Source organism: Zootoca vivipara, chromosome 6 (assembly GCF_965207765.1).
Source record: "Zootoca vivipara chromosome 6, rZooViv2.hap1.1, whole genome shotgun sequence".
Taxonomy (NCBI): domain Eukaryota; kingdom Metazoa; phylum Chordata; class Lepidosauria; order Squamata; family Lacertidae; genus Zootoca; species Zootoca vivipara.
Window position 1 is genome coordinate 20,408,029 of NC_142589.1, and position 21,505 is coordinate 20,429,533.

Sequence of the window (21,505 nt, forward strand, 5' to 3'; positions counted from 1 at the left end):
CTGCCTTAAAACTACATTGTTGTTGTCTTCTGTCTGTCTCCAGATACATTGTGTGGCATATCACTTGAGGGTTGTTGTTCCGTTATCCTTTGAAGGAATATCTGACTGACATCTGTAGCCACTCCAGGGGACAAAGGAAGGGCAAAACATGGCAGAGAAACTTAGAACAGCTTTTCTCAAACTTGGCACCTTCCAGATGTTGTTGGACTCCACCATCCCTGAGCATTGGTCATGCTTGTTCGGGCTGATGGAAGTTGGAGTCCAACAACAGCTACAGGGGGCACTAGGTTGAGAAAGATGGCCTAGAACCTTTGGGCTTAGACTTTGGGGACAAGTTTCCATCAGTGAAATGGAATCAAAATGGGCTGTTAGTATAACTGAAGGTTTCTGGCTTTGGGAAACAGAGAGAGGGTGGCGTGAGCATTTCACTAGCGATGCAAATATGAATTAAATCATTTACTTGGAATTCTTGCCATTATATAATCCATTACTTGGAATTTATTTTTGCAAACATGAAAATGGCATGGGCAGTTACACTTTGCTGGAGGGATGATTATCAGTGTAGTTCTGACACTTCTGGCAATGGACATATTTATTGAAAGGCGGAAGGTAAAAAACGCTCCCCTTTCATTTGCTAACCTCCCCAGGCCTTTCTATGGGTTGTTGTTTGTCTACAGTCTATCAGAGAAATACCACCCTCTGTGTAGATCTGGCAAGCTTCCTAATGGCTGTTTTTGGCTTTACTTTTTCTTTCTTAGGTTGGCAGCCCAATTAGCAGAACAAACATCATACATCCACATGTTTATGTGAGTAGCGAATTCTCCCTTGAGCTTTGCGGTGTGTACAATATACATTAAGAGGGGCATTCTTCTGAGGCATTGGGATGAATCTCATTTCATTTGAGTATCAAGGTTGTTTGGCAAAGAGTCACAGCACCTGACATCGTGCTTAGAGTGGATATATCCATGACTGCATTTAGCTTACCTAGTTATATTGTAGGTTTTCCTTGCCCCCCTTTTGACACTGTTTTAATAGCTGTTGGCAGTTAAAAATTGCTGGACATTCAAGCAGAACATTAATGGTCGCATCTATAAAAGGATGTTTAAGCAGGCAGGGGGGTGAAAGTGGTCCATGGGTGCAAGACGATATAAGGATTTTTTTTTAAAGTAAATCCTTCAGAATTCCAACATGTATGTGTTTCGATCAGCATTATTTTCTAGGAATGTTTGGGTAAATAAAGCAGACATTTAAATCTAGCAGAAAATTAGTATTTTATATTTCTTTTAGGCCTACGCCCCCACAAAACAACATACAAACAAGAGCAAGGCAAAATATAACGATCTAATAGCCGCATTAGCCAAACATAGGGCATTATTTAAGAAGCGGCTTTGTAACTCCCAAGCTAATTGTAATCTCTGTTTAATGCAGGATTGAAAAGGAAGGTTTTCGGGGCTCATATAAATGCTCCTACAAGTCAATAGGAAGGGAGTTCCAAAGGTCTTGGGACCCCCACTGATAAGTTCTGTATTTTTGCAGTTTTCTTCATTGCCGCCAGTCCGAGTGGTATTTGCAGTCACCATGGAAGGCAGCGCTCGGAAGGTAATAACTGTCCGTTCGGCCTTGATTGTGAAAAACAAACTGGAGACGCCTATGGAGCTCAGGCTAGACAGCCCTTCAGCACCAGACAGTAAGTGTGTGTCTTCATTTTTTAAGGTCCTGCAGAACTGCAGTGTCTGAGGCAGGATGCTTTCCCTTTCTGATTTCTTAATATTACCAGTTGCGTAAGATAGCCGTGCTTAAGGAATTCTTCTCTCGGCCCCCAATAGAGATCATTGATAGAGCATCATCTGCTTTGCATGCAGAAGGTCCTACATTCAATCCCTGGCTTCTTCAGGTAGGGGTGAGGCTGCCCCCTACCTGAAATCCTGGAAAGCTCCTGTCATTCAAACGTGGATACGGTAGCACTGAGCCATTAACCTGACTCCATAGAAGGCAGCTTCCTATTACTGCTTAAAGCCCACTTAGACACCTGAGTGCTGCAAGCCTGTGCATAGTTACCTTGCAGTACGCTCCATTGAGCATAGCAGGATGTGCATGCGTAGAACTGCACTGTTGAAGACTTACGTGCTGTAGCTTCAGTCTTTGTGGGCCAAAGGCATGAACTGTAGCCTTCCATTCACACACACACACCCCAATATGCCCGTAGATAAAGACAGAAAAGCAAAGGTGGGTAGGAGGAATCCTAGATACTGTGATACAAATCGAGGCCCAAAGGCCCAGCGGTGTAAGAGAAAGGCGAGACCCATTACAGTTCAGAGCAGAGATTCTCCTTTGAAGGGTGAATGTAGAAAGAGCTCTGCTAAGTCAGGCCAAAGGCCCATATAGTCCAGCATCCCATCCTCACAGGCCAGGTGCCATATGTTTCTGGAAAGCCTGCAAGCAGGACCTGAGGGCATCAGCCTTCTCCCCCTTTGTGATTCCTTCAGCTAGTATTGAGAGGCATGCTACTTCTGACAGCAGAAGGGAGAGAGCATAGTCGTCGTGACCAGCAGCCATTGATAGGCTTCTCTACCATGAATTTGTCTAATCCTCTTTTAAAGCCATCCAATCTGGCGGCCATCACTGCCTCTTGCAGGAGCAGATTCGTCATTTCAATTATGCGCCCTGCGCGTCTGCCTGTCCTGAAACTGATTTATTGCAAGCATATTTTGCACTTCTCATTTGGTTGCAGAACCTGTAGTGCTGCCTTCGGTCATGCCAGGGGATTCCTTTGCTATTCCCCTGCATCTGACATCCTGGCGGCTTCAGGCCAGGCCAAAGGGAATGGGAGTTTTCTTCTGCAAGTCTCCGATCCACTGGACAAATGTGCAGAAGACCTCAGAGGTCAGCAGCAGCAAACGAGAGTGCCATGCGATGGAGTCTGAAAATAGCCGTTTCTTCAGGTGACTTGAGTCTTGGGGAAACTGTACTGTTTGCTTCTCCTGTTCCTAATAGAAACAGTGTTGTACGCTGGCAGAGGCTATCGAGAAATGAAGAAAAGGAAGTATATCGAAAACAACATGGCCGAGATGTTTTGTGTTTGAGATCTGTCCTTTTTGCTCCAAGTGTAGTGAAAAGAAATCATCACGTGGGAGGGAGAAATATGGACAGTCTACCATTTGACGGCAGCTTAGTAGCTGGCTGTGCTACCTAATTTGTGTCATTGACCCTGCGACTTTTCTGCTTTTTTTTTTTTTACAAAAATAAACACAGCATTGCATAAAACCAAACCAAACAATATGATGAATAGAATTGTTACAGGCACAACCCCACAGGTTCTCCTAAAATGGGCCGCCTTGACCTGCTCCCTGAAGTCCAGCCTTGAGCTTCTTTAGGAGAAGGAATTGCAAAAGTCCATGCCCATGTCCTAGGCATTCCATCACCATCATCATCATAATAATATATTTGTACCCCACCCATCTGGCTGGGTTTCATACATACATGCCTTTCATACGTATCCTGCCTTTCCCTTACAGGTTTTGTGTCGCCATAAAGAAAGAGAATTACCCAGATTACATGCCCTCCAACATCTTTTCCGACAGCGCTAAGCAGATTTTCAGGCAGCCCGGACACACCATTTATCTCCTTCCGACCGTGGTGCTCTGTAACCTGCTGCCTTGTGAACTTGAGTTTTATGTGAAAGGGATGCCCATTAACGGGACCCTGAAACCTGGGAAAGAGGCGGTACTGCATACAGCCGACACTTTGCAGAACATCGAGCTTGGTAAGGCACCCTGGGATTATTTGTGGCTTAAGCTACAGAACGTTAAGACCAAAGTACAAGTTTGCTGTGGCTTGCAGAGGTCCCTTTATCCCTCGTTTATCCCAAGAGAGTTCCTTGGAAAACTGATTGTTTTTCAAAAACAACTTTTAAAAATTGTACTTTGGATGCACTGTCTGGATGTACCAGGATTCAATCACACCATGGCTATCACATTTGCTGATACAGTACAGTTGTTGGAAGGGAGGACACCATTTACAAAAAAAAAATGGGTTTCTTACTTTGCTCTCCAATCTCCCCCAAATGGAGAGAGGTGCCCCATAAGAGCGGTCAAGAAGAGAGCACACATTTCTTTCTTTTCGATTTCAGGAGTCTCCCTTGAAAACTTTCCACAGTGCAAAGAGCTTTTAATACCCCCCGGAACACAGAACTACATCGTGCGGATGCGAATGTATGACGTTAACAAGCGGCAGATGAATCTCACCATAAGGATCGTGTGTCGCGCCGAAGGCTCCTTGAAGATATTTATTTCAGCACCGTATTGGCTCCTTAACAAAACAGGTAAATCTGGCCTAACTTCTTACGGGTGTAAGGATTCCTCACCTGAAAATGAGAGGTCTGCTTAGGTCAGGTTAGGCTTTACTGAATTTGATAATTGCTTCTCACCACAAAGATTCCTAAAGCAATTTACAACCAGAATAAGAATACAGTAATCAAAATACACGAATCACGTTAAAAGACGTAATCTGAATACAAACACCCAGTCATTGGTGCCCTGCCCAGTGAGAGAGATGGAACTCTCATCTGCTTGCTCCCACCAACCTGGTATGCATTCCAAGCTTGCAGTTCATTGAGTATTTCTGACCATGGGATCACACCCAGTAGCTCCTCTCTTCCTCTTTGGTCTATTCCTTTTGAACTGGTTATATCCCTCAGTTCCTACATTCCAGCCATGAGTCTCATCCCACCAGGCTTCAATAATGCCTACCAGGTTTGCCATCCTGTGTGGTTGTTTCTTCCAGATTTACACATCTGGATTTCAAAGGTTTTGCACAAACAAACCTTTTTCTTCTTGGAATGCTGGCACTGTGATATGGTTTAGAGAGTTTGAGGCCATTTACTTCAGCGGGACTTACTCGTGAATAGGATGGTAGCCTCAGAAATACAACCACATTAAATCCTCTCTCTTTTTTTTTTTTAACCCATGTGTAACGGGGAGGGCTTACAGAGAACAGCCCCCCCCCCCTCATCCGAAGCAGCTCGTCTCCCAGCAGTCATGAGAGCGAAGGGTCTGAGGGAGGGAGTCAGGAAACGGAAAGAGAGTGCCAGGGCTCTGGCAACATCCAAGAGCCCCCGCTCCATCGGCAGGGAGCGAGGGAGGGGAAAAGAGAGGACAGGAATCAGACCGGAGACCTTTCCTCCCGACGCCGGAATTGAGGAGGAGGAGGAAAGGGAGGCGCTTCTCAGTTCCGAGGCTTTTATGTTGGTCCAGAACGCAGAGGGGGGCAGTGCAGGAATCTGACTCGAGCGAGTAGACATGAAACCAGCAGTTCGTTACACTGTAAATAATGGGCACCAATAAAAGCTTCTGAAAGACAAGCATGTGGAAGATCGTTACTCAAGACTAGTCACATCAACGCTTACACCATGGTTGCAGAATTATGGAGACGGGATACAAAATCCTTTAATCTTCCTGTTCTAGAAAGCAAAACACACTGGCTAATTTAAAAGCAGTTAGACCTTAACAGAATGTCATCCTTCTTTTAGATGTACTAAAATATGCCTCCTACTTCTTCTTTTTTTGAAAGGGGGGTTTCCCTATTGCACGAGGGGGTTAGTTTCCTTTTCTCGTGTCGAGATAAGGAAATTGGTTTTAAAACAACGTTTAAATGATACACACAGAATAAATGAATCCATCTAGTTCTGTGATGATGCAACTAACAGAGCTTTAAAGTGCAGATTCAGATTCAGATGCTAACAGCCAGCTTGCTGGTTTCTTTTTAAAGGGTTGCCACTGATCTTCAGACAAGATAATGCCAAGATCGATGCAGCAGGCCAGTTTGAAGAACATGAGCTGGCCAGAAGCCTGAGCCCTCTCCTCTTCTGTTATGCTGACAAAGAACAGCCAAACCTGTAAGCTTTGATGACGGGGCATTGCGAGAGAACCGTGCAGTGGCAAAATGTCATAGTTGAATTGGAAAATTGATTCTGTAACCACTGAAATATAACCATTTAATTGGGTCCAGGCTGCCCTGTTGGTTCTCAAGGCTCGTCGAAATCAACAGAATCGTATGGATTGCTGAACTAGTATATCTCGTTGTCTTCCTTGCTGCAGTTGCACAATGAGAGTTGGAAGAGGAATCCACCCTGAAGGTATGCCTGGTTGGTGCCAAGGCTTCTCGCTGGATGGAGGCAGTGGGGTCAGAGCCCTTAAAGTGATCCAACAAGGAAACCGGCCAGGCCTTATTTATAACATTGGTAAGAACTTGTATGGCTAATAATTCATGTCATCATATAAAATAATTTACTTGTTTGTTGATTCTAAAGCAGTTTGCATTCTAAAGCAGCTTACAGTAGTCACAAAATTCAAGAGAGAATAGTTCGGTTTGGATTCAGTGATTCATTCTGGATTGTTGTTAACATGCATGAATTTCAGGCAAAGAGATCAGACGCTTTCCCATTAACCATGATTTATTATTGGTCTGAGCCTGAAATTCTGATTAATGGTGGGTAGGGTTTACAGAGACAAGCCAAAATCATAAACCATGACTTGACGTTCCCTTATTTCCCTACGCAAGGAGTAGGGAACCTTTGGCCCGCCAGATGCTGCTGAACTACAACTCCCATCAGCCCCAGCAAGCACACCCGGTAGTCAGGGTAGGTGGCAGTTGTAGTTCTGCATCATCTGGAGGGCCAAAGATCCCCCATAACCGCCCCTAAGCCATAAGAAAGAAGGGAGAAGAAGAAGAATTAGAAGCCGCCTCTTCATTGCGCTTGGATCCAGCTCCACAACCCTCTGAATTGCTGCCTGTCATGCAGCTGTGAAGGGTTTTGGTGAATGGAAAGTTGAATAGTCGTCTATATCTGTTGCTCAAATTCCAAACTCTCTACAAGGTGGGGAAGTGGAGGGAGGTATAAGGTAGGAACAACTTTGACAGATAGCCACTGCAGTATGGATTACAGGTAGACAGGTAAAAATAATACCTTTGGGCAGACGCCTGGTCCAGAAGCATTGCAAATTGATTGTCCTGTAAACTCCATCAAATAAGTACTTAAACTAAATAATAACTAAATGGCATCAGTATTCTCTTATCGGACTGTGTTATGCCGCTGGATTGAGGAACGAGGTGTGTGTGGCAGCATAGTACTTTTACTAATAAACTGTAGTTTATTCGACTAACACCACTGTTTCTAAACCACCGCTATCGATTGGAGAGAGGAAGTCCTTCTTCCTGCAACACATAGCTAACCTGTGGAACTCACTCCCACAGGAGGCAGGGATGGCCATCGACTTTGATGGCTTTAAAAAGAGGATCAGACAAACTCATGGAGGAGGAGGAGAAAGCAGGCCACATTGGCTCTGCTCTGCTTCCATGGTTGGTCACAGTAATGCTTTTGAATACCAGTTGCTGGAAAATCAATAAAATGTCTAAATTGTGGTGCCCCAGGTGCTGCATGTTCTAACTGGCTTTATTTATTACCAGGTATTGATGTCAAGAAGGGCAGAGGTCGCTACATTGACACCTGTATGGTAACGTTTGCCCCTCGCTACCTGCTAGATAATAAATCCATGCACAAGCTTGCCTTTGCACAGCGGGCGTTTGCCAGGGGACAGGTAAGAAAGCTTCCATCCCTCTGAGCGGTTTTACTGTTACTGCATAAGAGTCTTCCAGCATCTTAAAGCAGCCTTGTAAAATTAAGCCCTCAATAAGTTAACTAGCCTGGCAGTGGAAGGACTTGATTTCTGTACTGGGCGCAGAACAGGGATAGAGCACCATGTGGTGTGGATGTAAATAATGCCAATCCAAAGGAAATCTGACCTTCAGGTAGACCAGTTGTTCTTCGTGCTTACTAATGTTTAGGCATGCCCTGTGTTTTCTTTATAAGGGTTAAGGAAAACCAACAATTGACTTCCTGTTTCCGGCGATGGGAAATAGCTGACTCCCATACGATCAGACCCCGGCTGTGCCAGGAATTCAGGGCTGATATGGGGGTAATTAGCCCTGGCAGACTCCCCAGGGTGGGGGAGGACTGTCTCGAAGACCCGCAGATGTCCAAGATTGTCAACTTGCACTGTGCAAACGGCAGGACCTGGGTCAAGAGCCTGACACGGCTGGCATAGCTGCCAAGTCTCCCGTATTCCCCGGGAAACCCCCGTTTTTCCAGCTGTTCCCAGCTGGAAAAACAAGGTTTTTTTTCCAGTTTATTTACCGGCCGGTGGAGGCTCCTTCTGCGCATGTCTGGAGTCTCTGGACATGCGCAGGAGCGATTTCTGCCGTGGCGGCCGTTTTGGAACTGGGCAGAGCAGCATCGAAAGTCGCTTCTGAGCATGCTCCGCCCATTTCCAAAATGGCGGCAGCGCTACTTCCGGTCTGCCGATCCCTTATTTTTCCAGCAGGAACTTGGCAGGTATGGGCTGGCAGTCTCCAAAGCCACTCCCACAGAGCTGGGAATATCTGCTTCAATAAAATAATTAGATTTGGATAATAAGCAGACATAGTCTGGAATGAAGTAGATGAGGGGAAACCTGCAGATTTTATACCCCCTGGCTTGGATTTTAGAGTTTGATTTAAAGGAGACTCATGATTTCTGGAATTACGCGGCATGTACTCTTTGTTTTATAATAATAGAAATGGCTTTTCTATGCCAAGCCCCATTAAGAAACCTAATTTATTTAGAGAAGTACAGATGGACTTTCATCTATAATTGGACATTTAACTGCACAGCTTTATTTGGTTTGAGAGACTTGATAAGGAAAAGAAGAAATAAAACAAAATGGCGCTGATTTATACAGTTTCACTTCTAATAAATCAACTCCTGCACATTTCAAAATGGTGCTGATTAAAGGCGCAGCACAGAAAAACTTGAGTTTCTCCCTGCTTTGAAGGAAATAGAGATGTTTGCTGGCTGATTTTACATCTGAACTGAGATAATAACTTGGACAACATGTAGTGCAGCTGTTTGCAGGATTTAATCATTGGATGTGAGAGAAAAAGCTATCGGATGGCTAGCCCCCTCCTAGGGAGGGGGGAAGGTGTGGTCTCTGAAAAGTTGATTGATCGCTAAATGATTTACATATGTGGAATACAAATCATTTACATTGCAAGATGCAAGCAGCTTTTCATCAAGTGGCAATTTTCGACAGAAGCCTGGAAGGTAGGAATTTACAACTTGATAACACCGGAGAAGGTGCGTCATTAATTTTTTTAATGAGGAGTTGGACAAGGGCCTGGATTGGACTGAATTTTTTTTTTTAGGAAAAGCTGTGCTGGAAAAAAACACAGACTGGAATAATATATATTTTAAAACAAAGCTGTATTTCGATGGATGCAAGGATATATGCTTTTGGACATGATTGAGAGTTGAACAGCCAGGGGACGGGGAACTTTGAGTGTGAAGATCGGATGTGGAAAAAAGGAAACAGAAAAACAGAAAAAGGCAGGAACGAGATGTGGAAGATGCTCCAAGAGGTCCAGACTATGGGAAGTCCAAAAAAAATTAATAATAAACAATTGGGAATATAATTTGGTCTTTTTTGTTTTAGTTTGTTTTTTTTAATTGGAATATGATTATGACTATATGTTGATTGGCTGTTTTTATTGGAAAATTAATAAAAATGATTTTTATAAAAAGGAACAATTGATCGCTTGCCTTGGGGCCATGCAAAATGGTTATTGGTAAATGCTGTTGGCTGATGCATATTGTTTCAGGGCACATTGAACCCAGATGGCTACATCTCCACCCTCCCTGGCTCCAGTGTCGTGTTCCACTGGCCGCGCAACGATTACGACCAGCTGCTTTGCGTCCGGCTCATGGATGTTCCAAACTGCATTTGGTCTGGAGGCTTTGAAGTCAACAAAAACAATTCCTTCCATATCAATATGAGGTAGTTTCTGTCGTGTGGATGCTGCTTCTTTAATACATCTAAAACACATGTGCAGGCATAGTAGTTGTTGTGCAAGAGAGTATTTGACACGGGCTTACCATCGTGATTCTAGAGAGCAGGGAATTCCTATCTACCTATAGGCCCAGTTCATATGTCGGCTTACTGTGAACATGCCTATTTGTGCTGTTTTGATCCTCCCGTTAGTGTGCAGAGGAAACAAACCATGACCCGTGGCTTGGCATTAGGCCTGAACCATGGTTTGTTTCATTTGCAACAAAGCACAAAGTTTTTCTTGGTTTGCTTGAGCTGGGGAGCAAAACAAACCACAATCGCTGAGTTAGTTGTAGTGCTAAGACAAGGATAATATGTTTTTTTCTCTCCACTTGGGTTGACTGAAGCTTCCAGGAAGGTGGGGGTATGTCTCCCTGTCACCCAGGAAGTCAGGGGAACCACTTGACAGAGCTTTAGCTTAGTGCCACTCTTGTTCTTGTCCTCCTCCTGTTCTTTCTTTCACCTTTGGAACAGTTCGCATTACACCTGGAATTTATATGAGCCCATTATCTTTGGATGTGCCCATATTTGTGACAGGTATGCCGGCATGTGAAAGCATTGTTGATTTCTAGCTCTCACCTTCATGAGGATTTAAAACTGTGAGCCATTAATTAAACCTATTGGTTTTGCAAGGTGCTTTCCTGGTTTGTGACACTAACCAGACTGGTTCTGTTTTCTGCAGGGACACCCTTGGGAAATGCTACTTCTTGCGAGTAGAGATCACTCTGAAGGGAGCTACATACCGTGTTTCGTTCAGCGACACCATCCAGTTACCACCCCCGTTCCGCATAGACAACTTTTCCAAGGTGACAGACCATTTCGTAGCATAACAGTCTGTAACAAAACGGTTTCTGGGGCTTGATGCTAATGGTTCACCTCTTTCTGACATCCCCATTGCTGTAGGTCCCGATCGTCTTTGCTCAGCACGGTGTTGCAGAACCACGGCTCAGCACGGAAGTCAAGCCAACAACCTCTTTAGATTATGCCTGGGACGAGCCCACCCTTCTGCCTTACATAACCCTGACCGTCAAGGGAGCCGGCTCCTCTGAAATCAGCTGCAGCATGGATGACTTCCAAGACAGCAAGCAGCTCTATTATGAGAACTTCATTTATATTGCTGCAACATACACTTTCTCAGGGTAACCTCTCTTTTTTAAACATCATTTATTTACAGCGTTTATACCCCCCGCCCTTTAACCAAATGGCTGTCGCAGCTTTAAAAAAAAAAATTCAGTTCTAAGACTGCAGCCTAAGAATTGTTTGCACATTCATAGGCCAGGGGTCAGCAACCTTTTTCAGCCGTGGGCCGGTCCACCGTCCCGCAGACCATGTGGTGGGCCAGACTATATTTTGGGAAAAAATGAACAAATTCCTATGGCCCACACATAACCCAGAGATGCATTTTAAATAAAAGCACACATTTTACTCATCTAAAAACACCAGGCAGCCCCCACAAATAACCCAGAGATGCATTTTAAATAAAAGCACACATGCTACTCATGTAAAAAGACTCTGATTCCCGGACCATCTGCGGGCCGGATTGAGAAGGCAATTGGGCCGCATCTGGCCCACGGGCCTTAGGTTGCCTACCCTTGCCATAGGCAGAACAAGGCACGCTTTTAAAAAGAACTATTGATAGCTTTATTGTGGGAGGAGCTTATAACAGGCCTCATAACTAGGTAACAGATTTAGAATGTGGTAAGTCTTCCCAAGCCTGGCCTCCTTACCTGGAGGTGGCTGCTACAGTGGAACACCCCCCCCCCCCGACTGCAGAAGCAGCACAGGCAGTGTTGAAGATCTTCTTTAGGGAGCCTGAAATAAAACCACAGCAGCATTCAGGGTATGGGGGAAGTAGGAAGGACACTGTGGTGGTGGGAAAGAGGCCGTCTTTGGCTCAGTCTCCATTCTGAGCCAACTATGGGGTCATCATGCTCACCTTGGGCTGAAAGTGAGTGATTTGATTCACCGATGACCATTCTGTGAATCTAGGAAACATCGCCATTTGAAGCAGAAATCCATTTAAAACAGAGACTGCGGAACTGCACTTGCTCCTGTTCGTCCCCTGATCGTGAATCTTCCTCACTTTTTTCTTCCCCCACGCTGATGTTTCAGAATGCAACATCCTTAGGGCAGGGGCCTGCCTGTCTTTGCTTGTTACTATCCCTTACAGCGTATCGTAATGTGGTGCGCCCGAACTTCCTAGTTATACAGTCACACATCACTAACCAGAAGGAAAGGAAAGGCATCTCTAGCCCTGTACTGCTCAGAAACATTTTAAAAGTATACCTGAAGGAGCGTCTCCAACCCCATTGTTCAGCCCGGACACTGAGATCCAGCGCCGAGGGCCTTCTGGCAGTTCCCTGACTGTGAGAAGTCTCAGTACTGGCTCCCGCCCTGTGGAACGCCCTCCCACCAGATGTCAAAGGAATAAACAACTATCTGACGTTTAGAAGACATCTGAAGGCAGCCCTGTTTAGGGAAGTTTTTAATGACTGGTGTTTTAATGTATTTTTAATCCTTGTTGGAAGCCACCCAGAGTGGCTGGGGAAACATGATGATGATGATGATGATGATGATGATGATAATAGTAGTAGTAGTAGTAGTAACAATAAAAAATAATAATATCCAGTGGTAGCTCATGCCTACTGGAACTGGTAGAGGAGAAGCCCAGACAGTAGGTAGTGCCAGTGGCAATGACTGGAAACTAGTTCTAGTTTCGTCCCATCTGCCTCTTCCCTGCTGCATTCCACATGGGCAACATGGAGGCTAAGGAGGAAGAAAATGACAGGTAGTGCCAACCCCCTGGGCTTAAAATGTAAGAAGGCAGGCAGGCAGGCTTACATTGGTAGGGTACACTTCCATCTGCCTTATGGGCAGTCTCTGCAGCTGCTACTGGGAGCATTTTAAAAATTTGCCTGTGCTTTTGCTTTCCTGTAAAAGTTATCATTCTGCTCACCACTTGTAAGAAGTCTGATAACATTTAAAACACCTGTGCTCCTTCTGAGTGTTGGGAACCCTTCTCTGCATGAGCACCTAATCGATTTCCTTGCAATTCTAGTCTGCAGGAAGAAACCGGGAGGCCCGTGGCTTCGAATAAGGAGGTGGATTGTGCTGAACTTGTCCTGGATGTTTCTCTGAAGACGCAGAGAGTCATATTAAAGAAAAAGGTATGAAGCTCAAAGGTCTGTGGAGAGAAACTGCCTCGTTCTGGACGCAAAAGCGGGCGCCTTGAGCTGCTTCTGATCCCGTCTCTTCCTCGCTGCTGTTCTCTTCTCAGGAGCCGGGGAAGCGCTCCCAGTTGTGGAGGATGACGGGCACCGGGATGCTTTGCCACGAGGGCTCTGCGGTTCCTCACCATCCGAACAAGCCGTGCCCTCCCCGTTCCACAGAATCCTCTCTGATCCTGGACATCGCAGGCCTGGCTGCCGTCACGGACAACAGGTCTGCAAACATCCCTATCGGCTTCCTAATGTGGAGCTCACTCGTGTTAACAGAAGGAGGTTGGAATCAGAGTTTATTGCCAAAGTGCAGGTGTATCCTGCAACATGTCATTGATGGTGCATTAGTGATGGATTATTACCAAACTGTACACACATAATTCTGCCTTATCAGCTGTTCTGTGTGGCTTCCCAAAATGTCATCGCCATCAGGAGGGGCACTCTTGCGCTGTTGCACAACGAAAGCAGGGCGAAAAATAAATTGGGGAGAGGAAGAAAATGCACTAGTTATGAAGCTGGCATTTGTTCGGCCTTTGAATCAGGCCTAAGGCCACACACTTCCTTTTCCTCTTTTGTGCCCTCCTTGCGTGTTCTTGTTTTTTGTTTTTCCTGGCTGGAATGTGTCCTTGAAATTTGCTGCTTGCCTAGGTCCAGGATAGAGAGAGGTAGGTAAACAGTAGCTTACGGTATGAAGGTAAAACTTACCTCCATCACTCTGCCAACTTTTGCCCCTAGCCCTGCCTATCACTGGTTGGTGTCCCCTAAAAGGTGTGCCCCAGAGGGAATGCAGCCTTCCATGAATGCTTGCCCAATCCTCTTTTAAAGCTGATGTCTGTCACTACCTCTTGTGGGAGCGAATTTCTGTGAGTAGATGTCAGCCTTACTTGCAAAAAAACAGCGCGTCCCACTGCTCATCAGAGGGCAACAGCCTTTCTGTAAATTAGTGTTGTGCGTGGCTGGAAATGAAATAAAGTAAAATGCACAGATTGTTAAAAAAAAAAAAAGATGCACAGATGAACTCGTTTTGCTTTTTCAGGTATGAACCGCTGATGCTGAGAAAGCCAGACCGGCGGCGTAGCACGACACAGACCTGGAGTTTTCGGGATGGGAAGCTCGTCTGTGGCATGCATGGGCTTGTCGTTCAGGTTGGCATTTGGTGTCTCTACCCCCCCCCCCGGGTGTCTCTCAAGGTGAACAAGGACCAGCCCTTTGTAAAACCTCTTAACGAGGCTGGGGAACCCTGGGCTTGGGGACCAGATGCAGCCCTCCAGACCTCTCCGTCTGGTCCTTAGGATAGCCTAGGCTACATCCATACTTGCTTTACACCTTCCTTGACCATTTGTGCCTGGCTGGGAAAGGTCCTATGAAAATGTCTCTTGCTTGCCCAGGTGGAGGATGGAGACGAGGTGTGTGTAGAAAGTTCTCTACTGCACAGCAGTAAGGAGTTACATTCCTTGTTCCACCCACTTTTGCCTCTGGCCTTGGCCAGCGCTGGCACGTGGCCCCCAGAAAGTTCCCCTAAAGGGAATGTGGCCCTAGGTCCTAGGGCTGAAAAAGCTTCCGCACCCCGTGATCTATTAAAAACAACAATTAACCAGGAATACCAGGAATCTGTTCAGTAAGCCAAAAGCCGGCCACTGACTTTGGGGCGTTATTTCATCTTAACTTCTGCGTTTCATTGGAACGTTTCTGCCAGGGCAAAGGTACGGGTTGATCCATAGGCCTGATTTTAATTTGCAGCACATGAGTAGCTCAAAGACAAAGGCTTTTTATTTAACTGCCACCAGCTTTCTGCGGTAGCCCAGGACCAGCCATATAATGTGGGAGAGCTGGGTGGGAGAACTGTGTTCTGGAGCTCACAGGGTGGCCCAGAACTAGTCATTCTCTAATTGAGCTTAACTTAACACACACGGTCATTCTGAGGTATAGCTGGCATGGGGAACCTTTCTTGTTTTGAGAGACACATTCCCTTGGGGCTATTGATCAGAGATCAAAGTTAGAGACCATCAGGGAAGAGTGAGTTCTTCCCCTTCCCAACCAATCTCCCTCTCGTTCTTTGCCCCTACTTCTCTTTCTCTCTTTCTGCAGCCCCATCTTCTTCTCTCCCTCCATACCCAGCCGGGTGCAGGGGTAAGAACGGATTTCTCTGGCAAGAGGTCTGAACAAATGTCTTGCCTAGAGCTTTCATGGAAACCTAGGGAGTCGCCTTATGTTGGCTCAGGCCATTTGTCTTCCACGCCACTGCTCTTCTACGGGTGGGTCCAGACTGATGGCTGAGTCACAGCCTGATCCAAGCTCGGATCAGTGGAATTATAGAGTTGGAAGGGACCCCAATGGTCACCTTGTCCAACCCCCTGCAATGCAGGACTCTTAAGCTAAAGCATTCATGACTGATGGCCAAAATCTGCGGCTGAAGCAAAGAGTGTGACACACTGTTCTCAGCCACCTCAGTCAGTAGTTGTAACTCGCCTGTCCTCACCAGCAAGATGCCCCACCCCACTGCAGAGATGCTTTGATTGTAGGTGGGCTGCCTGCCTGAAACTATCGGAAGCCTGCACTGACTGGCAGCAGCTTGCCATTGTTTCAGGTGGGCGTCCTCCCCAGCTGGCAGGGATTGAACTTGGGACCTTCTGGATGCAAAGCAAGTGCTCTTCTGTGGAGCTACAGCCCACCCTCCCTGGCACCCCACCCTTCCTTTCAACTCTATCCATTGCAGCTTTCCCCCTCACTTCCTCAGTTCTCTTCTTCTGGGTTCTTCTCACCCAATAAAAACAGGCTAAGGGGTGCAGCTTTCCCCTCTAGGTCCTATCAGTAGAGAGGTATAGCAGGGAGCAGGTCTTTTCTCTAGTGGACCTCCAGCCACAGAACAACGCTGTTTCCAGGGAATCTCACCTGGCACTGGCATTGTTATCTTTTCAGCACCAAGCAAAAACATTCTTTTATTTCCCCAACCACTTGGAGAGCACTAGAGAACTAAATTTTCTTCTCTCTGTCAGGTGTTCATTCTTGGTTTGGATTGGGGAGGGTTGGACCTTTTATGCTTTCAGCTGTTGTTGAGGTTTTTTTTTGGGGGGGGCAGTTCTTTTATAAGCACTGCTATATTCTGCATTGTATCATTGGGATCATATTGATTGCATTGCATTTAAAAAAAAATTCTGCAAATTGCTTTGGGGCTCCCTGCCAGTTGTAAGAAGTGACTAATAATAATAATAATAATACTAATAATTTATTATTTATACCCCTCCCATCTGGCTGGGCTTCCCCTGCCACTCTGGGCGGCTTCCAACAAACATTAAAATACATCGAATATCACAGATTAAAAACTTCCCTAAACAAGGCTGCCCTTAGGTATTTTCTAAATGTCAGGTAGTTGTTTATCTCTCTGACCTCTGATGGGAGGGTGTTCCACAGGGCGGGTGCCACTACCGAGAAGGCCCTCTGCCTGGTTCCCTGTAGCTTTGCTTCTTGCAGTGAGGGAACCGCCAGAAGGCCCTCGGCGCTGGACATCAGTGTCTGGGCAGAACGATGGGGTGGAGACGCTCCTTCAGGTAAATTCAACAAACCAGCATAAGAATTTGGGATATAAAACACAGGACAGTTCTGACTGCCCCGGCCTCTTGTCAGCCCTGTAAGGAGAAGTAAAGAAATCCACAGAGCATCCCTGTTCTGCCAAAACTTGATCATCGCCACCATGCTTGTATTTCAGGAATTATTTATGGCCTGTGTGGTTTGTTAGTTTTGTTTACGTTTGTCCAGTTTTTGTTTCCAAAAGCCTTTTCACTTAAATTCTGTGATCTTCACCGATTGCCACAATAGGAAGCTTAACGGAAAGAAAAGCTCTGAGCTAGAAACTTTAAATTGGTAGGATTACAATGAATTGGTTTTCCACAAGAAAGGGATTTTCAAAGGGAGAATGTAAACTATGTCTTTAAGAATCAAACCTGATTTAGCAAAAAAGAAAGAGAAAAGGGTGGGGGGGAGTCTATTTTAGTAACTCTGAGATCTTTGATCAAAGGCTGCCTACTCTGAGCTATCCATCTGGAATTAATTTGTAAGCTATATTATAACAGATGCAGTGCTCAGAATTCTTTATTAAAGGGATTTGTGATCCCTCTATTTGCCCTGTCTGCCTCCCCTTCCTCCCTAATTCCATGTAGTTATTTGTAATGCTTTGCAAAGAAGTGGAAGGCCGTGGCTCAGTGGTCGAACATCAACTTTGCATGCATAAGGTCCCAGGTTTGATCCCGGGCATCTTCAGATAGGGCTGGGAATATCCCTTGTCTGAAATCCTGGAGAGCCATCAGTCAGTTTAAGATAATAGTGAGCTAGAGGGACCAATGTCCTGGTATAGGGTGACTTCCTAGGTTCCTAAAAAAAAAAAACACCAGTAAAGTTAATTTGGTACAGGCATACAGTCATACCTCGGTTTAAGTAAGCTTCGGTTTGAGTACTTTCAGTTTAAGTACTCTGCGGACCGTCTAGAACGGATTAATCCACTTTCCATTACTTTCAATAGGAAAGTTCGCTTCAGGTTAAGTACGCTTCAGGTTAAGTACAGACTTCCAGAACCAATTGTGTACTTAAACCGAGGTACCACTGTATTGTTCTAGTACCTGGGCCCATCATGTTTCCTTTACCTGGCCTTTTAAGGCTGTAGTCCTGTGCACATTCACTTCCAGGTAAGTCCCATACATTTAAGTGGGACTGCCTTCCAAGCAAACTTGCACAGGATTGGACCTTAAGTCAATTTGCTAGGAGCCCCTAACCAAAGCAAACTTGACACACACACACACACACACGGAAAAGTTCTCAAGTCAGCTAAAATATATCAGCTTGAAGATTCGAAAATGCAGATGCTCTGAATAGAAAGCGCTACACTGGTACCTCTGGTTATGAACTTAATTCATTCCGGAGGTCCGTTCTTAACCTGAAACCATTCTTAACCTGAGGTTCCACTTTAGCTAATGGGGCCTCCCGCTGCCGCCGCTCCACCGCCACATGATTTCTGTTCTCATCCTGAGGTAAAGTTCTTAACCCAAGGTACTACTTGCGGGTTAGCAGAGTCTGTAACCCAGAATGTTTGTAACCCAAGGTACCACTGTATTTAGTTTTAAGCTCTTTCTGCTTTCTCTGCTTTCTCTGTTGTTTCCTGTTTCCTTCTAGGCAAAAGGAGGCATTGCAGGGCTACATGACGGAGCAGAAGTCGTTCTTGGACCCGATACTTCCCTGGAGATATTAGGTCCAGTTCCACCAGAACAGCAGTTTGTCAATCAGAAGATGAGGCCTGGCTCGGGAGTTTTGGTAGTCAGGGTCATTCCAGATGGCCCAACCAGAGTCCTGCAGGTGATGGAAATTCTCCGTCTGATCCATGGAGATTTATTTCTATAACTAAGTTATGCTTGGAGTAGACCCATTGACATTTGTGGAGCCAAGTCCGTTACGTTCGTTCATTTCACCAGGCCTGTTTTTAAGTTGGCCTGACATTGGATACAACCCAGTATTTCTAAACCAATCTTCATCCAGACATGATACGCAGTGAACGACGTAGACAATTAGTCATACAGAATGCTAATAGAAAACCACAGTGTATTTCATAACTGAAATAATAATAATAATAATAATAATAATAATAATAATAATAATAATAATATCATATACAGTGGTGCCTTGACTTATGAATTTAATCCGTTCCGAAGGCACCTTCGTAGGTCGAAAAATTCGTAAATTGAAAAGCGCCATTGGAAACGCGGTTTCTCATAGGAATGCATTGGAAACGGAAAAATTCGTAAGTTGAAGCAACCCCATCTAAAAATTCGTAAGTCGAAAAAACCCTATCTAAAACCGCTGCGGTTTCCGTTCGGATGTCGAGAAATTTGTAAGCGTGCGGCCATTTGCCCCATTCGTAAGTCAAAAAATTCGGTTATCGAGTCGTTTGTAAATCAAGGTACCACTGTATATTATATATATATATATATATATATATATATATATATATATATATATATATATATATATATATATCCTATATAATAATGTCCAAGTTGTCCCTGCGTCCAAGCTGTCCCGTGTGTCCCTGGGTCACTGCGCATGTCCCCCAGGGACACAGGGATTGGACAGCAGAGACTGGACACACACAGGCGCGCTCTCCCCCCCACCCCCCTGCCTCCTCCAACCGCCGCTCTCCAGACAGCGCCTCACTGCACTTGCGTTAAAGCGTGAGGAGGAGGAGGCTGCTCCCCCCCCCTACACTCCCCCTCGGCGCCGGCTGAGGGAGGCAGGGCGCGTTGGGGAAGCGAGGGTGGACGAGGTGAATGGGGGGAGGTTTGTGCCTGTGTGTGAGAGGGAGAAGGCACGTGGAGGGAGGCGCTCATGCCCCTTTATCTCTACCGCCTTGCTGCCGCCGCCGTGCCTCTTTGTGGGGGCAGAGCCCCGCCGGGCGCCTCTCTTTAGTTCCTTTGCTCTGTGACGGGGAAGCGGCGCCGCGGCCCCGGCTTCTCCTATAGCCGAGCGCCGGGGTTGCGATCTGGCCTTGCCGCTGCTGCTGCCGAGACGCGCTCTGTACCGGGAGCTGAGCCAGTTTCCTCAGGTGACTTACCGTATGCCAGTGTAGGAGTCCGGTTTGCTGCCGGCGGTGGCGGCTGCCGCCGAGTGCCTGCCCCTCTACACCGAGTGCCTGCCCTGTCGTGGGGCCGCCGCACACCAGGACGAGGCTGCCACCTCCTCCTCGCCCTCTTCCTGGGGCCGCTTCTCCCCGTGCTCCGGCTCTGACACCAGGCCGGGCCTGCCCAGCAGCGCGCCCCACAGAGTGTAGCTGCTGCTGGGGCCACTTCCCTCAGCCTGCTGCGCTGGCTGCTCTTCGGGCGGCGGCGGCAAGAGTAGCACCTCCACCTGGGCCTGCCCCATTGCCGCCGCCACCAAGAGGCCGTCCACATATGTTCTAGCGCCCGTTTTTAACGGGCTGAAATGACACTAGTATATATATATTGTTGTTGTTTAGTCGTTTAGTCATGTCCGACTCTTCGTGACCATATATATAATATCATAACTGAGAGGCAGCAAAACATTATAAAAACTAAAAGCAGGCCGAAACAGCATTAGCCTTTAAAAATCCCAGATTTATTTTTAATGTCTTAAAGCGCTATTGAAAAGATGGTAATGTCTGCACCAGTCATGCCTCCAGAAAATGCTGAAGCGCCACTGCACCAAAGGTCCACTGTTTATATATGCATTCATATATATTGAGCATTGCTAAACAAGGCGCTGGGGGAATGGCCTAAGCCCAAGTTCTTCAGTGATGGAGACACGGATATAGGACTCCTTTGAAGTGTGCACTCACATGCACAGGTTCATAAAGAACCAGCTAGGAACAAAGTGTTGCATTAGATATTTTGTTGCTGCCAGTTTCTTTTCGATTCATCAATTTCTTACTGGAACTTTCTATTTCATGTTTTAGATTTTGTTTTTGGGTGTTGTTTTAGAAGCTTGTGGATTTGATTGGCCTTGTAGAGGGGGGGAAATAATCCTAATAGTGTATTCTGTATTAGATAACAGACTTCAACCAACGCAGAAATGATCGTTTCTCATACGAAGAGGATGAGCTGGAACACGATCTGCGGAAGCTGAAGAACCCTGACACAGAGCAAGAATTGGAAGTGAGTCAGGAAAGCTGCTATCGGGGGTTGAGAGGTTGCTGCTGTTGCTGCTGTTTTTTCAACAGGCAAAGCTGCGTAACAAGGACCACTCACTCACTCTTCTCATTTTCAAATCTGAGTTAGGTATTGGCCACTGCACTTTGTCATGCTTCAGAAATTCTGCTTTGCAGACCTGGTGCGGAGACCGATAGGATTGGATCCGAGAGACAGAGAGTTCCCATCATGAAATGTAAAAAGTCCCCTTTGGAGCATTCACAGTCTAAATTCGACTGCTGATAACTTTCACTATTTTAATTTTGAGATATCAAGCTGAAGCCAGCAAGGAACTCCTGTTTATGGAATCAAAAGAGCTGTGGTTGCATTTCATAACACACGAGTCCCTTGCAGATGAATCACAGAATCCGGTCTGCAAAAGTGCAGAGCCGGAGCAGAACGGGTACTCTGTGCCAAGGAGGTTCATGCAGAAACGTAGCAGCTCCTTAGATCAGCCATGGGGGACCTTACTTAGCCTGGGGGCCACATTTCCTCATGGCTGCCTACTGGGGGGCCACAGGCAATAGCAGGCACTGAGATGGATGTGACTCTCAGCTTTGTTTGAAAGGCTGTGCCAACCACACAAAAGTTCCAACTTGCATCTCTCTGTGGCCAGCAAGAGGTATCAAAGAGACATCTACCCAGGCAAAAACACTCAAGGACGGCAAAAGGCAGGGCTGGTGAG

At 46.0% G+C, this 21,505-nt stretch overlaps 1 protein-coding gene across 14 annotated transcripts in view; it reads left to right on the top strand.

The window, feature by feature from the left end:
• The window catches only part of VPS13D (vacuolar protein sorting 13 homolog D), a 116,605-nt gene that overhangs the window by 54,322 nt on the left and 40,778 nt on the right, over window positions 1–21,505 (top strand). For 13 of the 14 annotated variants that reach the window (XM_088671709.1, XM_088671711.1, XM_060276152.2 and 10 more), the window contains 16 exons: window positions 759–806; window positions 1,537–1,687; window positions 2,732–2,942; window positions 3,516–3,763; window positions 4,130–4,321; window positions 5,767–5,893; window positions 6,096–6,238; window positions 7,465–7,595; window positions 9,691–9,866; window positions 10,600–10,723; window positions 10,821–11,056; window positions 12,976–13,084; window positions 13,195–13,358; window positions 14,172–14,280; window positions 18,299–18,478; window positions 20,680–20,787. In XM_088671709.1, the coding sequence (XP_088527835.1) occupies window positions 759–806; window positions 1,537–1,687; window positions 2,732–2,942; window positions 3,516–3,763; window positions 4,130–4,321; window positions 5,767–5,893; window positions 6,096–6,238; window positions 7,465–7,595; window positions 9,691–9,866; window positions 10,600–10,723; window positions 10,821–11,056; window positions 12,976–13,084; window positions 13,195–13,358; window positions 14,172–14,280; window positions 18,299–18,478; window positions 20,680–20,787 (2,457 nt within the window). The remainder of the gene's footprint in view (window positions 1–758; window positions 807–1,536; window positions 1,688–2,731; window positions 2,943–3,515; window positions 3,764–4,129; window positions 4,322–5,766; window positions 5,894–6,095; window positions 6,239–7,464; window positions 7,596–9,690; window positions 9,867–10,599; window positions 10,724–10,820; window positions 11,057–12,975; window positions 13,085–13,194; window positions 13,359–14,171; window positions 14,281–18,298; window positions 18,479–20,679; window positions 20,788–21,505) is intronic. The other variant, XR_015950462.1, reaches the window with a different exon arrangement.